A 19,234-nucleotide genomic window follows, 5' to 3' on the forward strand; every position below is an offset into this window, starting at 1 on the left:
GTTGGTCATAACTTTCCTTTCAAGGAGTAAGCGTCTTTTAATTTCATGGCTGCAGTCACCATCTGCAGTGATTTTGGAGCCCAAAAAAATAAAGTCGGACACTGTTTCCACTGTTTCCCCATCTATTTCCCATGAAGTGATGGGACCAGATGCCATGATCTTCGTTTTCTGAATGTTGAGCTTTAAGCCAACTTTTTCACGCTCCACTTTCACTTTCATCAAGAGGCTTTTGAGTTCCTCTTCCCTTTCTGCCATAAGGGTGGTGTCATCTGCATATCTGAGGTTATTGATATTTCTCCTGGCAATCTTGATTCCAGCTTGTGTTTCTTCCAGTCCAGTGTTTCTCATGATGTACTCTGCATATAAGTTAAATAAACAGGGTGACAATATACAGCCTTGATGTACTCCTTGTCCTATTTGGAACCAGTCTGTTGTTCCATGTCCAGTTCTAACTGTTGCTTCCTGACCTGCATACAAATTTCTCAAGAGGCAGATCAGGCGGTCTGGTATTCCCATCTCTTTCAGAATTTTCCACAGTTTCTTGTGATCCACACAGTCAAAGGCTTTGGCATAGTCAATAAAGCAGAAGTAGATGTTTTTCTGGAACTCTCTTGCTTTTTCCATGATCCAGTGGATGTTGGTAATTTGATCTCTGGTTCCTCTGCCTTTTCTAAAACCAGCTTGAACATCAGGAAGTTCACGGTGCACATATTGCTGAAGCCTGGCTTGGAGAATTTTGAGCATTACTTTACTAGCGTGTGAGATGAGTGCAATTGTGCTGTAGTTTGAGCATTTTTGGGCATTGCCTTTCTTTGGGATTGGAATGAAAACTGACCTTTTCCAGTCCTGTGGCCACTGCTGAGTTTTCCAAATTTGCTGGCATATTGAGTGCAGCATCTTACATTTCTCATGCTTCCTGGAAAAGTTCCACATGGAACTTCTATGCCTACTTGGGATTCCCCACAATGCCTAGCACAGCAACCTAAACTTAGAATATTTAGTATAAGATAAATGTGGTCCCATCACTTCATGGGAAATAGATGGGGAAACAGTGGAAACAGTGTCAGACTTTATTTTTGGGGGGCTCCAAAATCACTGCAGATGGTGACTGCAGCCATGAAATTAAAAGACACTTACTCCTTGGAAGGAAAGTTATGACCAACTTAGACAGCACATTAAAAAGTAGAGACATTACTTTGCCAACAAAGGTCTGTACAGGCAAGGCTATGGTTTTTCCAGTGGTAATGTATGGATGTGAGAGTTGGACTGTAAAGTAAGCTGAGCGCCAAAGAACTGATGCTTTTGAACTGTTGTGCTGGAGAAGACTCTTGAGAGTCCCTTGGACTGCAAGGAGGTCCAACCAGTCCATCTTAAAGGAGACCAGTCTTGGGGGTTCATTGAACGGACTGATGCTGAGTCTGAAACTCCAATACTTTGGCCACCTCACGCGAAGAGTTGACTCATTGGAAAAGACCCTGATGCTGGGAGGGATTGGGGGCAGGAGGAGACGGGGACGGCAGAGGATGAGACGGATGGATGGCATCACCGACTCAATGGACATGAGTTTGAGTGAAATCCGGGAGTTGGTGATGGATAGGGAGGCCTGGCGTGCTGCAATTCATGGGGTGACAAAGAGTCGGACACGACTGAGCGACTGAACTAAACTGACTGAAATGGGAATGAGAACCTAATCTGCCTTTTCTTAACTAACCCATCACCCAACAAAATTACAGTTATCCCATTTCACAAATAAATTCCAAGGAAAGAATTCTGTACGTGGAAACAAGAAAGCACTGAGAGTGAAGAGGGGAAGGCAGTCCTAGAAAGGTTGATTTCAGTGATACCAGCTCTGGTCTTGCAGCTAGAGCAAGAGGTTTGAAATTTATCCGTTGCAGTTAGCAGATATTTGTGACTCTTATCAAGGCTTCAGGCTAGGAGACACTGTTGATTCTTATTTCCTCACTCAGGTCAGATGGTTGAGACTCAAAGGCAGGAAGAAAAAGAGCAAGGATGATGGATAGTGGTGATCAGAACTGCTTATATGGTAGCTCCTCTCCCACTTTATTCTCTAATGTGGGAAATACAAACAGAGGGCTATTGCCAACTTGTAGAGCGTACAGAGTTGATTAGAGCTTCAGGGGAGGAACAGGCCATGATTTGAATCCTGATCGTATGATGCCACAGTCAACACATCCTAACACTGTGCCAAGAAAGGAGGATTTGCCATGAAGTTAACAAACTTTAACCTTCAGGACCACTTCCTTGCACAACCCCTTTTCAAGGCTCTGGGCAAGGCCTTAGCAATGTGCTCATACGGTCATTATAAAATTCTATAAGTAAAGTATTCTCATAGCAATGATTAAGATCCCTGTATCCTTTCACTCAGACTCTCTCTTCAATACCTTCCCTCTGTTAGACATTTCTGGGATCTGCTAAGAGGAAGTTGAGTTGGGATACAAATATTTTGAGTTGTATTTATGTGGTATACAGTCATTTTCACTTAGAGTCATTGCCACACATGTAAATGTAGAAATGGCTTTCAGGAATGTCTCTATTACCTGCTATGTAGACTCATTTGGCGTTATGGCCCATAGTTGTAGGACCAGAGGTCACATCTTGATATAAGTGGCATGTAGATTGTGGAGGAGAGACAGGTTTGAAAGTTATGTAATCAGAAGTTAATTTTTGGAAAAATCTTCCAATCATCACATGTGAAAAATTTCTAATGGAGGATTCAGTTGTCATTAACACATGATACAATAGCAAGCATTCAAGATAATAAGTTCTGTCTCCTGTTATTCATATCCCACTCGCCTCCCACAGTATGTCAGTATTGACCAATAGAATACACAAGAGGTGGCGGCATGTCACTGCCAAGGCTAGGTCAGGAAACCCACTGCAGCTTACACCTTCTGGCTCAGTCTCCCTCTTTCTCACCTTCTTTCTCTCTCTCTCAGGAAGGAGCCAGAAGCCCATAAGATGAACTGCCTGGTGGAGTGGTCCATATGGTAAGAAACTGAGGTCCCCTGTTAAGAGTTACATGAGAGAATTTTGAAATGGATCCTCTAGCCTCAGTCAAGTCTTCAGATGACTTGTAAAGATGGCTGACAAATCGATCACCACTTTATGAGAAAACCTGAGCCAGAACCACCCAGCTAAACTGCTCCTGAATTCCTGACCCACAGAAGCCATGGGGTGATAAATGTTTGTTGTTTTAAGTCAGTAAATTTAGGGATAACATATATAGCAATAGATAACTAATATATCTACCAAAAAGGACTCTTCTCTCTTGGCCAAGAATATATTAAATAATTCAATATTAACTCTACAAAGTTTTATTGCTTATATATGTAAGAAACTTGATAGAAGTTTCCCTAAATTTGACAACAATCTAAAATTGTCACCAATTTCACCAGTAAGTTATGAAATAGACTTTTCTAAACTATCACGGATAAAAACTACTTTTATTAAAAATGCCAGCGTGAGGGCTCCCTGGTGGCACAGTAGATGAGAGTCCTCCTGCTGATGCAGGGAACAGGTCGATTTCTGGTCCGGAAAGATTCTACATGCTGTAGAGCAACTAAGTCCGAGCGTCACAATTACTGAGCCCGTGCTCCAGAGCCCGCAAGCCACAACTCCTGAGCCTGCGTGCTGCACCCACTGCAGCCGGCGCCTAGAACCCGTGCTCCGCAACGAGGAGCCACCGCAGTGAGAAGCCCGCGCACGGCAACAGAGAGTAGCCCCCACTCGTGGCAACTAGAGAAAGCCCCTGTGCAGCAAGGAAGACCCAGCCAGCCAAAAAAATAAAATAAAATGCCAGAGGGAAGACCGGTCTACTTTTATACTCTTTATAGAAGATATTTTTATACTTTTTTTTAATAAAAAGAAGATACTTTTTATAGAAGATATTACAAAATTGTCATATGAAAAGACAAAGACTATGTAGCTAAACATATAGAAAAATCTATTATAGAAGATTATAGAGTTTATTGGTTAAAAAATGACTTTTTTAGTTTGTAGTGTATATGGTTTAAGATCATTTTTATATGCAGTTTATTGTTCCTCGTCTAAATAAATGTTCACTTTTATTTCATTCTTTTTTTGGCTGTGCTGAGTGTTCATTGCCGTGAGGGCGTTTCTCTAGCTGTGGCGATTGGGGGGCTACTCTCATTGCAGTGTCTTTTCTTGTTGTGGAGCACACGCTATAGGGCGTGAGGGCTTCAGTAGTTGCTGTACGTGGGCTCAGTAACCACGGTTCCTGGGCTCTAGAGCATGGGCTCAATAGTTGTGGTATACATGACTAGTTACTCTGCTGTATGTGGGCTCTTCCTGGATCAGGGATCGAACCTGTGCCTCCTGCATTGGAAGGCAGATTCTTTACCACTGAGTCACCAGGGAAGCCCCAAATAATCACTTTTTAATCTAATTTTCTCACAGTCGTGTCCAACTCTGAACAGTCCAAATCCCATGGACTGTTCATGGAATTCTCTAGGCCAGAATACTGGAACGCATAGCCTCTCCCTTCTCCAGGGGATCTTCCCAACCCAGGGATCAAACCCAGGTCTCCCACATTGCAGGCAGATTCTTTACCAGCTGAGCCACAAGGGAAGCCCAAGAATACCGGAGTGGGTAGCCTATCCCTTCTCCAGGGGATCTTCCCAACACAGGAATCGAACCCTGGTCTCCTGCATTGCAGGCGGATCCTTTACCAACTGAGCTATCAGGGAAGCCCAGAGGGATAGGCTACAAAACCTTTGCTCTGACACTGGACACCGTAAAATATTTCATCAATTATTTACTAAAGAGGTCTTTATTTGCTGCTGCTGCTGCTAAGTCGCTTCAGTTGTGTCCGACTCTGTGCGACCCCATAGACGGCAGCCCACCAGGCTCCCCTGTCCCTGGGATTCTCAAGGCAAGAACACTGAAGTGGGTTGCCATTTCCTTCTCCAATGCATAAGAGTGAAAAGTGAAAGTGAAGTCGCTCAGTCGTGTCCGACTCTAGAGATCTAAAAATTGAATTTCATTTAGAATCAAGGGGGGTGGGGTGTGAGTAGAGAAAATCTGGCATTGTGCCTTTAGTCTAGATAATTTAACCCTTTTTAACAAACCAAGAGCAAGCCCACATTCATCCCCTGAGAATTCTGTTTGTATATATGGAGTTGGGTGGGGGCTTCTCACCTGGACTTCAGAGGATCTCCTAACTGGTTCTCCCTCTTTCTAATTGCCCTAGCTTTTAACTTCTGACCCCTTCAGTGTCCCAAATACTCCATTATTTTTCCTTCCCGCCTTGGGAGAGACTAAATAATCATGATTATTTCCATCAAAAAGGAACTGGGGCAGTTTACCGCAAAAGAGACTTACTGTGTTACCAGAGCTGCTAAAAAAGAATATGGTAGGCCTCTAAGAATTGATGACCATTAAAAGATAAAGATATATTGTAAAGGGGGGGTGGGGTGAGGGTGGGGGAAGCAAGTAGCAAAACAATATGCATAGTTGTAGCCTGTTCTTATCCTAAAATTACTATATTTCATTCATTCTAAGATATGCACACATACTATCAAATTTTAACATCTCTGATCAATGGCCTATCAGAGTTTAATTGGCAGTTTTTTCTCTTAGAGTTCTATAAAATAAAATACATAATCAATGATACCTTAGATTTGATGAAATACAACAATTGTTAAAGAACAAAACTTGAACTAAATAAGTTTAAAGATGAAATTTACTTTATTCAACGATTCATGAACCAGACAGAAGACAAATAGAAGGACAGAGTTGTACAAAATGGAAGTTTTGCTAAGAGGAAATAGAAGCTTTTTTACAGGCAGAAAGAGGGTAGGACAAGGAAGTTTAAAGTGGATTATTTGGGGAAGTTTACCTTTCCTCTGAAAGGTGGGTGGAATCTTAGTAGCAGATTGCCTCACTAGTGCAGACCAGGACATTTCAGACTGATTGGTTTAAAGTGTCTCACTCCTGGGAGAGGCCCAAACTACCTTAGGTATTAGGTCTTGGTGGTGCTTAGCATAAGGGACCCCATTTGGGGGCTCCCGCTTCTTTTTTAACACTGTATATAATAGCACACTGTCACGCGAGTGTATGTTCCTCGGTTCTTTGTCTCGTCACAACAAAGATTTGGAGCAACGGACATTAAAGCCCTCGGCACATCACAGCTCTCGGGTCTTGGACAAACCGTGTTACAGCTCTTAGGCAAATCAGTGTTACAGCTGCATTTTATTTACAAGATAACAGGAGAATCCAAGACTCGAAGAGAAGAGAGTGGAGGAGTGCGTGGGGAGGGAGGGAGAAAGAAAGAGAGAGAGAGAGAGCGCGCGAGCGAGCGAGGGAGCGCGGACGTGCATCTGCTCGCGCATGCACGCGGGAGAGAGAGTCCCAGAGAAAGCGCTTTGGCTCCTCATTTTATATGTTTTTTCTTCCACCTGGGCCTGCCCTATGCAAATTGGGCTTAGCCAGGAGTGCTGTTTGTTCTGTTTGTTCTGCCTGAAGTCTTCACTCTGGTCCTCGGACCTTCCTTTGACCTTCCTTGTCTTTTAGACACCGCCATTTTGGACTCCTTTTCCCTATTCTACCTACCTAACAACACTAATCAGACCAGGATGCATCTTGAAAGCCCTAGTCTGGAAAACCCTTCAGCCTTCTATTAAACTGAAAAACCCTAGGTGTTGAGGCACAAACAGAAACTGGTTACCAAGAACCTGCTTGTAGGGCTGGTTGACATGGCAATCAGAGGATTGTCATGTAAGGGAGTGATGGGGGCTGGGATTCTAATGTGGCTTCTCACTTTGAAAGCAGATAAACGTCCAAGTTGGAAGAGACTCAACACCCTTCTGACCTGATTCATGCCCAGTCCTGGGCCGGCTGGGACTTTCACATTAAGCTGGTAGCTGAAGGAACAAGACCAAGAGGAAATAAAAGGTGCCTGGAGTCTCAACTGCTTTACCATCAAAGGGTATCCTTTCTTAGCAGCAGGACTGTATCTTTTATCCAAGTTCGGTAAAATGTTATACTAAGCAAGTTCTGTTGAGCCTATAACCCTAGGGGGATCTTGGGTTCCTACTATATTAGTGTATTCGCATACAAAAAAGTTAGAATACAGGATAAATTAATGAGAGATTATTTCTCAGGAATGAGATTAATAGAGATCTAAACTTTATACTTTCATATTTCCCTATTATTACCTTAAAAAAAAAAACTCACTTAAATTATACCTTTATAATAGAAGAAAAAAGGTAAAGATATTCCAATGGGAAAATACAGGCTAATATTAGTAATTAAGTGGGTAAGCTACGGATGTATTTCCTTTTCATATTTTAACCGTCAACTTTCTAATGAGCATGAATTGTTTTTTCCAATACGAAAATTTGTTTTAAAAAATAAAACTCCCTTCAAACACATTTCACTTCTGCAAATAAAAATAAACGCACAAATTCTTCAACATCGCAAGGAAACAATCGTTTATTTCTAAATCAAATTTACACAGGATTGGATTTATTCATTAAGCAAACACACTGGTGAGAATAAGCTGAGTGCCTACTGTCGGGTTAAAGAAAACTCTCGCGGCTTTCTCGCTTATTATGTCAATTTGATTTTAAAAATCTGTTTTTAATAAAAGACAGTTTCAAGAAACCTGTAACTTTCTAAAACTTCTAAAAGATAAGGGATGCTGCGGCTTAGCGCCTCCCGTCTCACGTGACCCTCCCAAACGGGGAAGCCATCTTAAGCATCGCCTCATAGAGGAAACTACATCTCCCAGAATCCTTGCGGCTTGCGTCGTGCTGGCACTTTTACTGGCAGGGTCTTAGAGCTGAGCCTGTAGCCGGGCGCCATCTTTGACTCTGGCAGTCTTGGATTTCTGCTGGTGTTGCTGCTGAGAAGACGGCGGGCGGCAGCGGCTAAGAAAGAAGAAAGACGTGGCAGCAAGCGGGAGTCGGGGATAGTGTCGACGGTTCGGTAAAGTTTCTGTTCTCTGGTAACTAAACCCGTTTTTTTGCTTCCCGGGTGGCTTGGGGCCGGGGAGGTGGGGGAGAGGGCGAGGGGAGTGGCCGCGGCCTCCCCTCGCCCCTGGGTCGCGGCCTAGCCCGGAAAGTCAGAGCGGGTCCTTAGGTCTTGCGGTAACGACCCCCTCCTCCACCTTCCAGCGGCCGCCGTCGCCAGGGCGGGCTGGGAGCCCCAGGTTCCCGCTTCCAGTTCCCGTCCACCCTGCCCCCACCCCGCCCCCGCCTCACTTCCCCCACCCCCACGGCGCCTGCTCCTTTCCCAACCTTCTTCCCCTCCCCCACATCCGGTGTTGGCGAAACTGGGATCCCGGAGCAGCCCCTGGAAACCGACTTGTTACCCTACCTCCAGAGGAGAACTGACACTAAATCGGTTTCTTCGGGGGCAAGAGTTTCCCTAGTTTAGCGGACCCCTGCTGCGTAAATCGGATTGAGTGCTAGGAGCTGATTTTACCTACTCTCATTCCTCTCTAGGGCCCCACTACTTGGGAGATTTTCTCAAACTCCACACACAGAAAGCCACCGACCTTATTCCGGTATCCTACACCCCTTCCGTACTTTAATTAAACTTCCCACCCCCAGCCCTCAGCATCGGAATCAAGAACAACAGGGACACTTCCGTTCTCCTTGTGGGATTGATGAAACCGTAATGAAGAACACCCCCTAAACTCCCATAATCGGTGCGGATTCCTATGGGGAAGGCTCATATTGTTGACATCTTCCAGCCCTTGGTTCTGGACCTTGAGAAGGAGGCTGAACTAGTGATAGCGATGTTTTTTAGGGTAAATGTGTGTAGGTACTGGGGGAAGGGGAGGGATCAACCAAAAAGGCATGAGAATGGTTTAAAGCTAGTATTTCATTTTTTGCTGCTTATATAAGAGTCAAACTTAGGAGTTACTCGTTTATAGGCTGTACAGCTTCTCCAGTCTAAACATGTCTGAAAACCAAGCATGGATTAACTCTTGATACGAAAAATAAATCGAAAAATCGCTTGTGAGTAAAATTTTAAAGTTTTACTCTCAAAGCTTTTTTTTTTTTTTTTTTTTGCTGCCCATATTTTTAAAAGAACTGTGTTACTGTTACTGTTTTAGAGTTGAAAGGGCTCAAATAGCATTTTGCTGTTAATGACCAGTATGTGGAGTCTGATTTAACTTTCCAGAATTGACGTTTTGAGTTATATTGCCAAATTGCAGCCCTAAGTGGTGAATGTTGAATGATGCACTATGTTTTTGTTTAAATGAAATTTACGGAAAATAATTAACTTCATTTAGAATTAGGGGAAATTGATGTTGCTGTCATGAGGCAGCATTAAAAAATACGTGTTTTAAAAGCTGAAGACATTTCAAGCAGGTTTAGTTTTTGTTGAAAGAGAAAGAACATGGACCTGAGATTTAAAAGACCTGGTTTCTAGCTGCTACTTATCAACTTTATTAAACTGGGAAAGTGGGTCTCCGTTCTTTTTCTGTAAACATGAATAAATTGGACTATTTGAATTCAGAACTCAGAAAGTTGGAAGGGATCTTAAAGCCCTCTATGAAAAAGTTTGGGAATGTTCTCCATTGCTGTCATTTTTCCTCCAAAAATAACCTGGCTTGGAAGTCATTGGTCCAAAGGGAATTTGACTCCCCATAGAAATTGGAGAAAAGGTAATGCAAGTAGAGAGGAACAGCTGTGTATGTGTTTGAGGAGTAAACTCACTAACAGATTCTGGTACGAATTTTGGAGACTTAAAAAGGATGAGCGTATGTACCTTAAGTGTACCAGTTTCCTCACTTGCTCCTGGTAGAAGATGTAGCACTTTTAGTGGTGCTGGGATTCTGGGGTGTGTTCCTGTTACTTCTAACACAGATGAAGAAGATGTGGTAGAGGGAAAGATGGTAGCAGAAGGAATGGATAAAGAGGCAGAATTACCCACTAAAAAGAAAAGAAAGAAGGGTTTGCGAATTAAGGGGAAAAGGCGGCGAAAGAAACTGATCCTTGCGAAAAAGTTTAGTAAGGATTTGGTATCTGGGAGGCCAGTTGCAGATGCCCCTACTTTGTTAGCTTCTAGTGCCCCTGAGCAGGATGAAGAAAGTCTTTTTGAAAGCAATATAGAAAAACAGATCTATTTACCTAGTACCAGAGCCAAGACCTCCATTGTGTGGCACTTCTTTCATGTGGACCCGCAGTATACCTGGAGGGCTATTTGTAACCTCTGTGAAAAAAGTGTTAGTAGGGGTAAACCAGGTAGCCATCTCGGGACATCTACTCTTCAACGACATCTGCAGGCAAGGCATTCACCTCACTGGACAAGGGCCAACAAATTTGGAGTTACAAGTGGGGAGGAAGATTTTACTTTGGATGCACCTTTATCTCCCTCTTCTGCTGGAAGCAGTGGAAGCTTTGAATATATCCCTGCTGATCCATTAGATAATGGAATGGGTAAGAAACGTGATAAATCAGTATCTGATGCCCTGAGGGCACAAAGAGGGAGATTTCTCATTAAAAGTAACATTGTCAAGCATGCCTTAATTCCTGGAACAAGAGCCAAGACATCTGCAGTTTGGAATTTTTTCTATACTGATCCTCAGCACATCTCAAGAGCTGTGTGTAATATATGTAAACGAAGTGTGAGCCGGGGTAGGCCAGGTTCTCACCTAGGAACTTCAACACTTCAACGACACCTGCAGGCCACTCATCCCATCCATTGGGCAGTTGCCAACAAAGACAGTGGTGCAGTTGGAAACGGATTAGATGAAGCCGAAACCGAGAGAAATGATCTCTTGAGTGACAGTTTGCGTGGAGAGAGGTCTGCAGGCGGCCAAGATGTAGTAGCTGAGCACCTTAGTGACTCGGATTCAGATGAGCCTCCTGTATTAGAGGTTGAAAATAGAAGATCTGAGAGTCCTACTCCTGTTGCAGAGCAAGACACTCAAATGCATGCACAAGAGCAAGAAACAGCATACTGTGAAAATTCAACCTCAAGTCAAATAAGTCAGGCAGTTATTCAAATGATTGTGGAAGATATGCATCCTTACAACTATTTCTCAACCCCAGCCTTTCAGAGGTTCCTGCAGATTGTGGCCCCTGACTATAGGTTACCGTCTGAAACTTTCTTTTTCACTAAGGCTGTACCTCGATTATATGATTCTGTCAGAGAAAAAATTTTCTTAACTTTGGAGAATGTTCAGACTCAAAAGATCCACCTGACTGTGGACATATGGACCCATGACCCATCCACTGACTATTTCATTGTGACTGTACACTGGGTCTCTTTGGAAACTACACCTTCTTTCAATAATGGCAGGATCCCCAACTTTAGAAGGTGGGCAGTTCTTTGTGTAACAGGTTTAGCCAAAAACTGTTTGATAACCAACATTTTACAAGAATTAAATGACCAGATTGGTCTGTGGCTTTCTCCTAATTTCCTCATCCCTAGCTTCATTGTTTCTGACAGTTCTTCTAATGTAGTACACGCAGTCAAAGATGGCGGTTTTACCCACGTACCATGCTTCCTACGTTGTTTAAATATAGTCATTCAGGACTTTTTCTGTGAGCACAAAAGCATTGAGAACATGTTAGTGGCTGCCAGGAAAACCTGTCATCATTTTAGTCATTCGGTCAAGGCCCGTCAGATACTGCAAGAGTTCCAAAATGATCACCAACTTCCATGGAAAAATTTAAAACAGGATGAAGCTGGCCATTGGATTTCTACCTTTTACATGTTAAAGTGGCTCTTGGAGCATTGCTACTCAGTTCACCATAGTCTTGGGAGAGCCAGTGGAGTTGTGCTCACCTCCCTTCAGTGGACTCTAATGACATATGTTTGTGATATTCTTAAACCATTTGAGGAGGCTACCCAGAAAGTGAGTGTGAAGACCATAGGATTGAATCAGGTGCTACCCCTCATCCATCATCTACTCCTTTCCCTGCAGAAACTCAGAGAAGATTTTCAAGTTAGAGGTATTACTCAGGCCCTCAATCTGGTAGACAGTTTATCTCTGAAACTTGAAACTGACACCCTACTAAGTGCCATGCTCAAATCCAAGCCCTGTATCTTGGCTACTTTGTTAGATCCTTGCTTTAAAGACAGTTTGGGAGACTTTTTTCCTCAAGGTGCTGATTTGGAAACTTACAAGCAGATCCTTGCAGAAGAAGTTTGTAACTATATGGAATCTTCACCAGAGGTCTGCCATATTGCAACTTCAGAAGCTTCTGGCCCCTCAGCTATAGTAGGAGCTGATTCATTTACCTCATCTATAAGAGAAGGCACCTCCATTTCAGCATCTGTTGATAGTTCAGCTGCAGATAATGTTGCCATTGGAGGCAAAAGCTTCATGTTTCCTTCTGCTATGGCAGTGGTGGATGAATACTTCAAAGAGAAGTATTCAGAGATCTCAGGGGGTGATGACCCTTTGTTTTATTGGCAGAAGAAGGTGAACGTATGGCCAGCTTTGACCCAAGTTGCCATTCAGTATCTGAGCTGCCCCATGTGTAGTTGGCAATCTGAATGTGTCTTTACTGCAAATAGCCACTTTCATCCAAAGCAGATCATGAGCCTGGACTTTGATAATATAGAACAGCTGATGTTTCTGAAAATGAACTTGAAAAATGTGAACTATGATTACTCTGCATTGGTTCTAAGCTGGGATCCTGAGAATGAAGTTATTCAAAGCAATGAAAAAGAAATATTATCTTAATTTCTTTTTCCTTTCTCCATTTAAAATGGGCAACTTATTGCTATGTTAGTGTATCCTAATTGCTATAATTGTTATTTGTAGTTATACTAATTATTCTTTATGCACTATCTGGGGAAACCTGAAAACACAGAAAGGGCAGAAAATTCCTCAGAGGTAATACAGTATCGACAAAGTGAAGATTAACTTTAAAGATTTCATAATAGTAATTCAGTATAGCTATCACCTGAAATTTTATTTGTACCAATTGAGAGGGGAAAAGAGATATTTTAATTAGAAAAATATAGTGCAGCATTGAAAGGCCTTAGGCTATTTCTGGCTGGTAGATTGAACTAGTAATTGTTTTTAAATTAAAATTTCTCTTAACTTGGGAAGGTTGATTGCTGTGAAACCAATAAAATAGAGAAAAGGCAGGACTAAAAAAAAAAAAGAAAGAAAAGAAAAGGCAGGACTGTATAGTCCATGGGTTTGCAAAGGCAGATGGAGCTGAGCGACTTTACTTTCATACTAAACTGATATATCTCCCCTCCCCCCCCCACCAGTATTTTTCTATTTCTTTAAAAACTCTGATTCATACTTACAGCTTGGCAAAAACAAAAGTTGACAAAATTGTTTTATACTTTGGAATTTCTAATTGCCTCCTCATACTGGTCAATTTTATAATTTCAACTTAAGTGTGATAGAGTTGCCCTTTATTGGTTCTATATAAAATGGAAACATTAGAAAACAACTAGGAAAAAATACTTTTAGTCTTTGAATTGCCCTATTAACTTTTATTGTAAAAACAATAAAAGATTATATAGGTAGTTTTATATAATTTATGGGTAAATGACAAAAAATTTACAGAATTGGAGAAGATTAAATGGGAATAGAAATGAAAGCCCCATGAGAATACTGTGACAAAACCAGTATCCATTTCCCAAAGAATGTTTCTCTGAATTTAAGTGATCGTAAATGTCTTCTTAGAAATTACACTGAATGACCCATAATACTGTATTCTTAACTGTGAGATTATTTTGGCCTTAACTCTTACTTCAAAATAAGCAGTCAGTGTTTTCATGTGTTAGGAATCATTGCCTCACTGGTAAAATGAAAGAATTGATCTCAATTGATCTTGTCCCTTTCCACTCTGAGAGTATGTTTTTGTGATCGAGTGGGAGGCCAGAAATGATGACTTTTAGTAAAAGTTTCAGACCGAATAACTAATGTAAGATCCCAATTTTTCCTTTTTTTCATTTTAGATTTGGGAATATTCCCTGCCCAAAAATTTCCTGGAAAATTGACTAGTATTAAGTGTGAGTAAAAGGTGTCCACTTTTTTTAAAGTTTTGATTTTAGTTTTGTCTTGGATAGTATTTGGCAAGATTTAGCCTAGAAATTATGTAGTATTTATTACATGAGAATCAAATTGCTTTGTTACTGGGCTGGTTTCAAAATCTAGAACTCATTTCTATGTATCAAAATCGCTCTTCATTTTTGTTTTTTTGAAATTCTTAAATGGTAAATGTACCATTGTGAAATGAAATTTGAACTCCCAAAGTTTACCCTTTTACTAAGTGGAGTACATGGATAATCACAAAGTCTTGCGTTGCAGCCATCACTAGTAAAGCATTTGGAACTAGGTTGCATAGGCCTTTGCAGGGCCACTATTGAGTGTCATGCCAGTGACACTGGTGTTGTAAAAGAAGAAAAAATCTTCCCGTAGATAGAAGCTTTCTGTGTTTTGACAGTGCCAGTTCAGGATGGCTATCATGCTGCTCTGCCTTCTACAGCTTGCTGCACCACTCTGTAGTTACTCTGTAACTATACATTTCTATCTTTTTTGGTTAAACACTCCCTGAAGATGATAAAAGATGATGTAACAATATACATACATCCATATTATACACATTGATATATATGTCTAAGGATTTCCCTTCATTTTTATTTTGTGGGCCGGGCAAAATTTAGTGTAACATTAAAATACTTCATGATACTTTGGTATAAGAGGAAATTCACTATTTTTATAATGACCCAAATTTAAAGGCTTTTGTAGTGTATTTTAAAAGGGAAAACTTACCCAGATGTTTTATTTCTACACATTTGTGTACGTGTGTGTGTGTTTATAAGCCAGTTAGTATATATGTATATGTATATTATACATAAAACACTATATTTTTACATACAAGTATGTTTTTATTATACAGATAATAAAGATGGGGGAAGGTTTCTGTTTTTTTCTTAATAGGTGAAGAAATCTTGAAGACCAGAAATTGGATCTTATTGAATTTTGGTGTTTTTTTTTGTTTTTTTTTTTTAATTTTTTCTTTCTTTTTTCTTTTTTAATTAAATGTTCGGCTATGGAAGATTGATCTTTTTTTCTTTTTAATAATCCTTTGAATCTCAAGTTCATTTTGATATGAACTCTTTTTTTTGTTGTTTTTTTGTTTTTGAGGAGATAACTAACCCTAGCTGTCTCCAGTTTGACAAAGGTTATTTGAATGGACTTAAACTCTCAGTAGTTGAGAGATATTTTAAAAACACATCCTGTGTTTGAATTGTGGCTGAGAGGTTTCCTTGGCAATGTGAGGAGGAAAATTCTTTCTGCCTCATTATTATTAATTCATGGATTGAGTGTTGGTTCGACCTACAGGCGTAATAAATTGGAACTCAGTGAAGACACAGACATTCCTGTTGAGATCAACCAGCTAATGTAAGTGTGGAAATGGGTTTGGTTTTTTTTTTTTTATCATTAAAGGGGTAAACATTTTTGTAATTTACAGCATAATTTTCCTGAACCAGTAAGAAATCAAAAAGATAGTTGTCAACACATTATTTTTTTCTTGTAATTGTTTACAAGTTTTGGGGTTTTTTGATAGAAATATCACTACCCCATCTTTTTTTCTTTATAATATGTACTTATAATAAAAGTAAAAACAATACAGACAAGGTGAATTCTTCCTGTAATTCTGCCTCCTCAGAGAAAACCACCATGAACAGTTTTATCATGGTATAGTTCCATGTCCATACTCATAGCTTTGCCTCACCTCTTTTTAATGACTGTGTTTGTTGCTTTATAAAAATGGATATGCAATAATTTAATATATCCTTCATTGATGGACATTTGGGTTTTGCCATTGAAAACAAAAATAGCCCCTTATCTAAAAACAGCTACACACACATACATATATGTGAACTATTTCTTTGAACCAGTTCTTAAATGTGAATTTGTAGAATTGTTACAATTTTCTAAGGAGGTTAAACCAATTTACTGTATTAATGAAGTCTTTTTGATTTTTAAAAGTTCTTAACATCCCTTTTAGTGAAGGTATTAATCCTTGGCCATGTTGCTGATCTTTTGCTGTATGAATGGTTTTCATTTTATGTAGTCATATCTATGAGTTTTGTCTTGGTTTGTAACTTTGGTATCATGTTTAGGACAGGTTTTTTTCATCCTGAGCTTACTAAAAAAAAAACCATGCATTTCTTCCCAGTACTTAAGTGTTTACATATTTTATATTAAAATGTAATCTAAGGATTGTAGTTACATGACATTGCCTGTCTTCCTCCCCTTAAGCATTGTCAAAAATGCATTTTAGCTCAGCATAGTTATGAATTTAGAATCTTTCTTATATGGTCCTTTTAGTGAGTTACAGCATCTTTGTCATCCTTGCTTTTGTTCTCCTGGAACCTTTTTTGTATGATATAGAATTTATTTTTTTCAAATGGATGGCTAATTTTTTTGTTGTTGTTGTTAATTTCAAATGCCACTTTTTCCAGAAATTGCCTGAATTCTGTTTATCTTGTACTCATTCATTTGCCAATATTACATTTAAAGGTTATATTTCACACCTGTGGTAATTACAGGAAGCCCAGGGCCCTCTCATTCTTCTTAAGATTTTCTTAGTTTAAGTAATTTTGCAGTCTGTCAGGTTCCAATAATAAAGTATCATTGAGATTTTGAATTGAATTGTATTCAATCTACTTAAGGTATTTAGGGGAAAAGTAAACTTCTTTAAGCCTCTACTCCATTATCTCTCCATTATCCAGGTCTTCTTGTGCCTTAGTAGTTTAATAGTTTTGGTTTTGTTTCTAATTTGATGGGGTCTTTTATATTTCTTTGTTTTCTTCCTATATATTTTAGTAGTATTGTGACTAGGACTCTTGTTATCATCTGAATGATTGTTGTTGGAACATAAGAAATTTACTGATTTTAAAAAATATGTTAGTTTTTTAAATTTATTTAATTGATTGTTAGATTGTATAGTTTGTAAGCCTGTAATCTATAGATACTAAATTTTTTGCTTCATCCTTTCTAATCTTTATACTTTTTTCCCTTATTGCATGCATTGAACTCTGAAACGGTGTTGGATGGTAGTACAGACAGGCTTTTTTTCCCTTGAGTGATTTACTTGTAATGTTTTACCATGTCACATATGATGATAGTTTCTGATCAATTAGTACACTTAGGCCAAGAAGGTTCCTTGTAATTTACAGAGTTTTTATTGGGAATAGATGTTTGTAGCTTCTTTTAAAAAGCCATTTTAACTTTTAAAAAACTACAGTTTTAAATATTTTTTCACCATTTTTCTGTTCTTGAAATCTTAAGATACTGCAGAGTTTCCTTTTTTAACCCCTGTTTATTCTAGTAATGAATTTCCTAATGTTAAACCATTCTTAGTTCTGGAATAAACCTTCTTTGATCATGTTTTGTTACTCTTTTGATATACTATATGGTTCACTTTATTTAGGATTTATCAGCTGTATCATGAATCAGACACCCCCAAGTAGTTGCTTTAAAACTTTTTAAAAAAATAATGAGATAATGCCTTTTCATTGTTTTGTTCTTTTTCTATTTATTTATTCTAATTTTTTTTTTTCTGAAGTTAGACTGCTTCCTTTAGTAATTTTTAAAAGAATACGTGGAGTACGTACATGATATATATTTTATGAGACTTTCTAAAACCTTCTTCCCAGTCCTGAGCTTTTCTTGAAATGTAATTTGAAAAGCTCAATCTAGGGTCATAATATCACCTTTAAATTCTGGATATTTTGTCTTTTGAAATTTTAGAGATTCAAATAATGTGTCAAATGTCAAGTCTGATTTTCTTTCCTTTGTTTTCAGTCTGCTTTTTCCTAGAAGTCTGTATAATTCTGCTTTACCATTGAAATTCAAAAATTTCACCATTATATATATGGTATATGGTGAAGTAGTGATGTCTTTAAAGAACATTTCTGCCTGGCATTTGATGAATCCTTTAGTTAAAAGACTTAAGTTCATCCAGTTTAGGGAAATTTCTTTGTATTATTATTTTATTATCATTTCTACCAGTTCCATTCCATCCTTACATAATTTTCATTGTGTAGAAATTGAATCTTCTGAAATTATTTCCATGTTATGTATCTTTCCTCCCACATTAGCATATTTTTGCATTCTGGGGAATGTCCTGATAGTGATATCCTATAATTCAGTTTTGTCTTTTTCATCAGTGTTTCTTCAGATTTTTCTTTATCTTGGGTACTATTTCTTTTTTTAAAAAAAGGGAATGTGCACCATGGTTTTGGACTTTTGTCTTATGTAGTAATAATTACAGTCAATTTTTTACCTCTACATTTTTGGGGGCTATTTTCTTGCATAGCAGTTACATTCTTCCCCCCACCCCCCAGTGAAAGTTTTAGAAGTTCAGTATGTAAAAGGGATATATGAAAGAACTGTTCTATTTAAACATAAGTAATGTGGTGCATATCTATTCAGGATTCAGTCTCTCCATGCCTTGGCTTTGCCTTCCTCAGGGTGTTTTACAGAATCGATTTTGAAAAAATGGTGGGCGGGGGGTGGGGAGTACAACTCATGCTATTCTACTATTTCATAAATCTCATTTTGTTAGATTAATATGTAGCAGTCTTACTGAAACCAGCAACAGTTCATTTATGTTCTTTGGGATGTTGATTTCAGGGATGAAGGGGACACCAAAGCCTCCTTTCTATTGTAAAATGTTTCCTTTCTTTTCTGACTAATACTTTTTCTTTTTGTGTGTGTCATTGTAGTTAATTCCTAGAGACTTGATCCCACTGGAGGCAATTTTTAGTTTTTATTTTATGTTGTAGTAGAGTTGATTTACAATGCTATGTTAGTTTCAGGTGTACAGCAGAGTGATTCAGTTGTGCATATACATATATCCATTCTTTTTCAGATCCTTTTCCCATATAGGTTATTATAATATTATAATATTATAGTATTATAATATTCTGTGCTATACAGTAGGTCTTTGTTGATTATTTATTTTATATATAGTAGTATGTGTATGTTAATCTCAAACTCCTAATTTTTCCCACCTCTAAATTTTCTTTGTTTTCTTTGGCCGTTCTGCTTACGGAATCTCAGTACCCCAACCAGGAATTGAACTCAGGCCATGAAAGTGCCAAATCCTAATCACTGGACCATCAGGAAATTCCCTCTCTCCCTCTGATTTTTAAAGTTACCTTTTGGTGTACCCTAGATGGTGGAATGCATTCTCTTTGTGGTCAGAGGAATGTTGGTAGTGGACTGGTGAAGTAGTATTAAAGA

The 19,234-nt window shown here is 39.1% G+C and overlaps 2 protein-coding genes and 1 long non-coding RNA gene across 13 annotated transcripts in view; all 3 read left to right on the forward strand.

The window, feature by feature from the left end:
* The window catches only part of LOC129652758 (uncharacterized), a 57,331-nt gene extending 49,876 nt beyond the window's left edge, over nt 1–7,455 (forward strand). The window contains exons 2-3 of the long non-coding RNA XR_008714727.1: nt 2,958–3,008; nt 6,808–7,455. This is a non-coding gene — a long non-coding RNA (uncharacterized LOC129652758). The remainder of the gene's footprint in view (nt 1–2,957; nt 3,009–6,807) is intronic.
* Nucleotides 7,456–7,843: 388 nt separating this feature from the next.
* Nucleotides 7,844–19,234, forward strand: part of ZC3H11A (zinc finger CCCH-type containing 11A) — a 47,445-nt gene continuing 36,054 nt past the window's right edge. Inside the window, exons 1-3 of one of the 11 annotated variants that reach the window (XM_055581695.1) lie at nt 7,901–7,987; nt 13,930–13,983; nt 15,320–15,379. The gene's annotated coding sequence lies outside the window, so the exon portion shown is untranslated. Of the gene's footprint in view, nt 7,988–8,486; nt 8,549–8,605; nt 8,693–13,929; nt 13,995–15,022; nt 15,380–19,234 lie in introns of those variants that run through there. The other 10 variants (XM_055581698.1, XM_055581696.1, XM_055581697.1 and 7 more) reach the window with 10 other exon arrangements.
* On the forward strand, nt 13,977–14,908 carry LOC129652757 (uncharacterized). Its single transcript, XM_055581704.1, has one exon. It carries the CDS (start codon nt 14,430–14,432, stop codon nt 14,526–14,528), a length of 99 nt encoding a protein of 32 aa, XP_055437679.1. The 5' UTR covers nt 13,977–14,429; the 3' UTR covers nt 14,529–14,908.

The sequence above is a fragment of the Bubalus kerabau genome, chromosome 5, assembly GCF_029407905.1.
Source record: "Bubalus kerabau isolate K-KA32 ecotype Philippines breed swamp buffalo chromosome 5, PCC_UOA_SB_1v2, whole genome shotgun sequence".
NCBI lineage: Eukaryota > Metazoa > Chordata > Mammalia > Artiodactyla > Bovidae > Bubalus > Bubalus kerabau.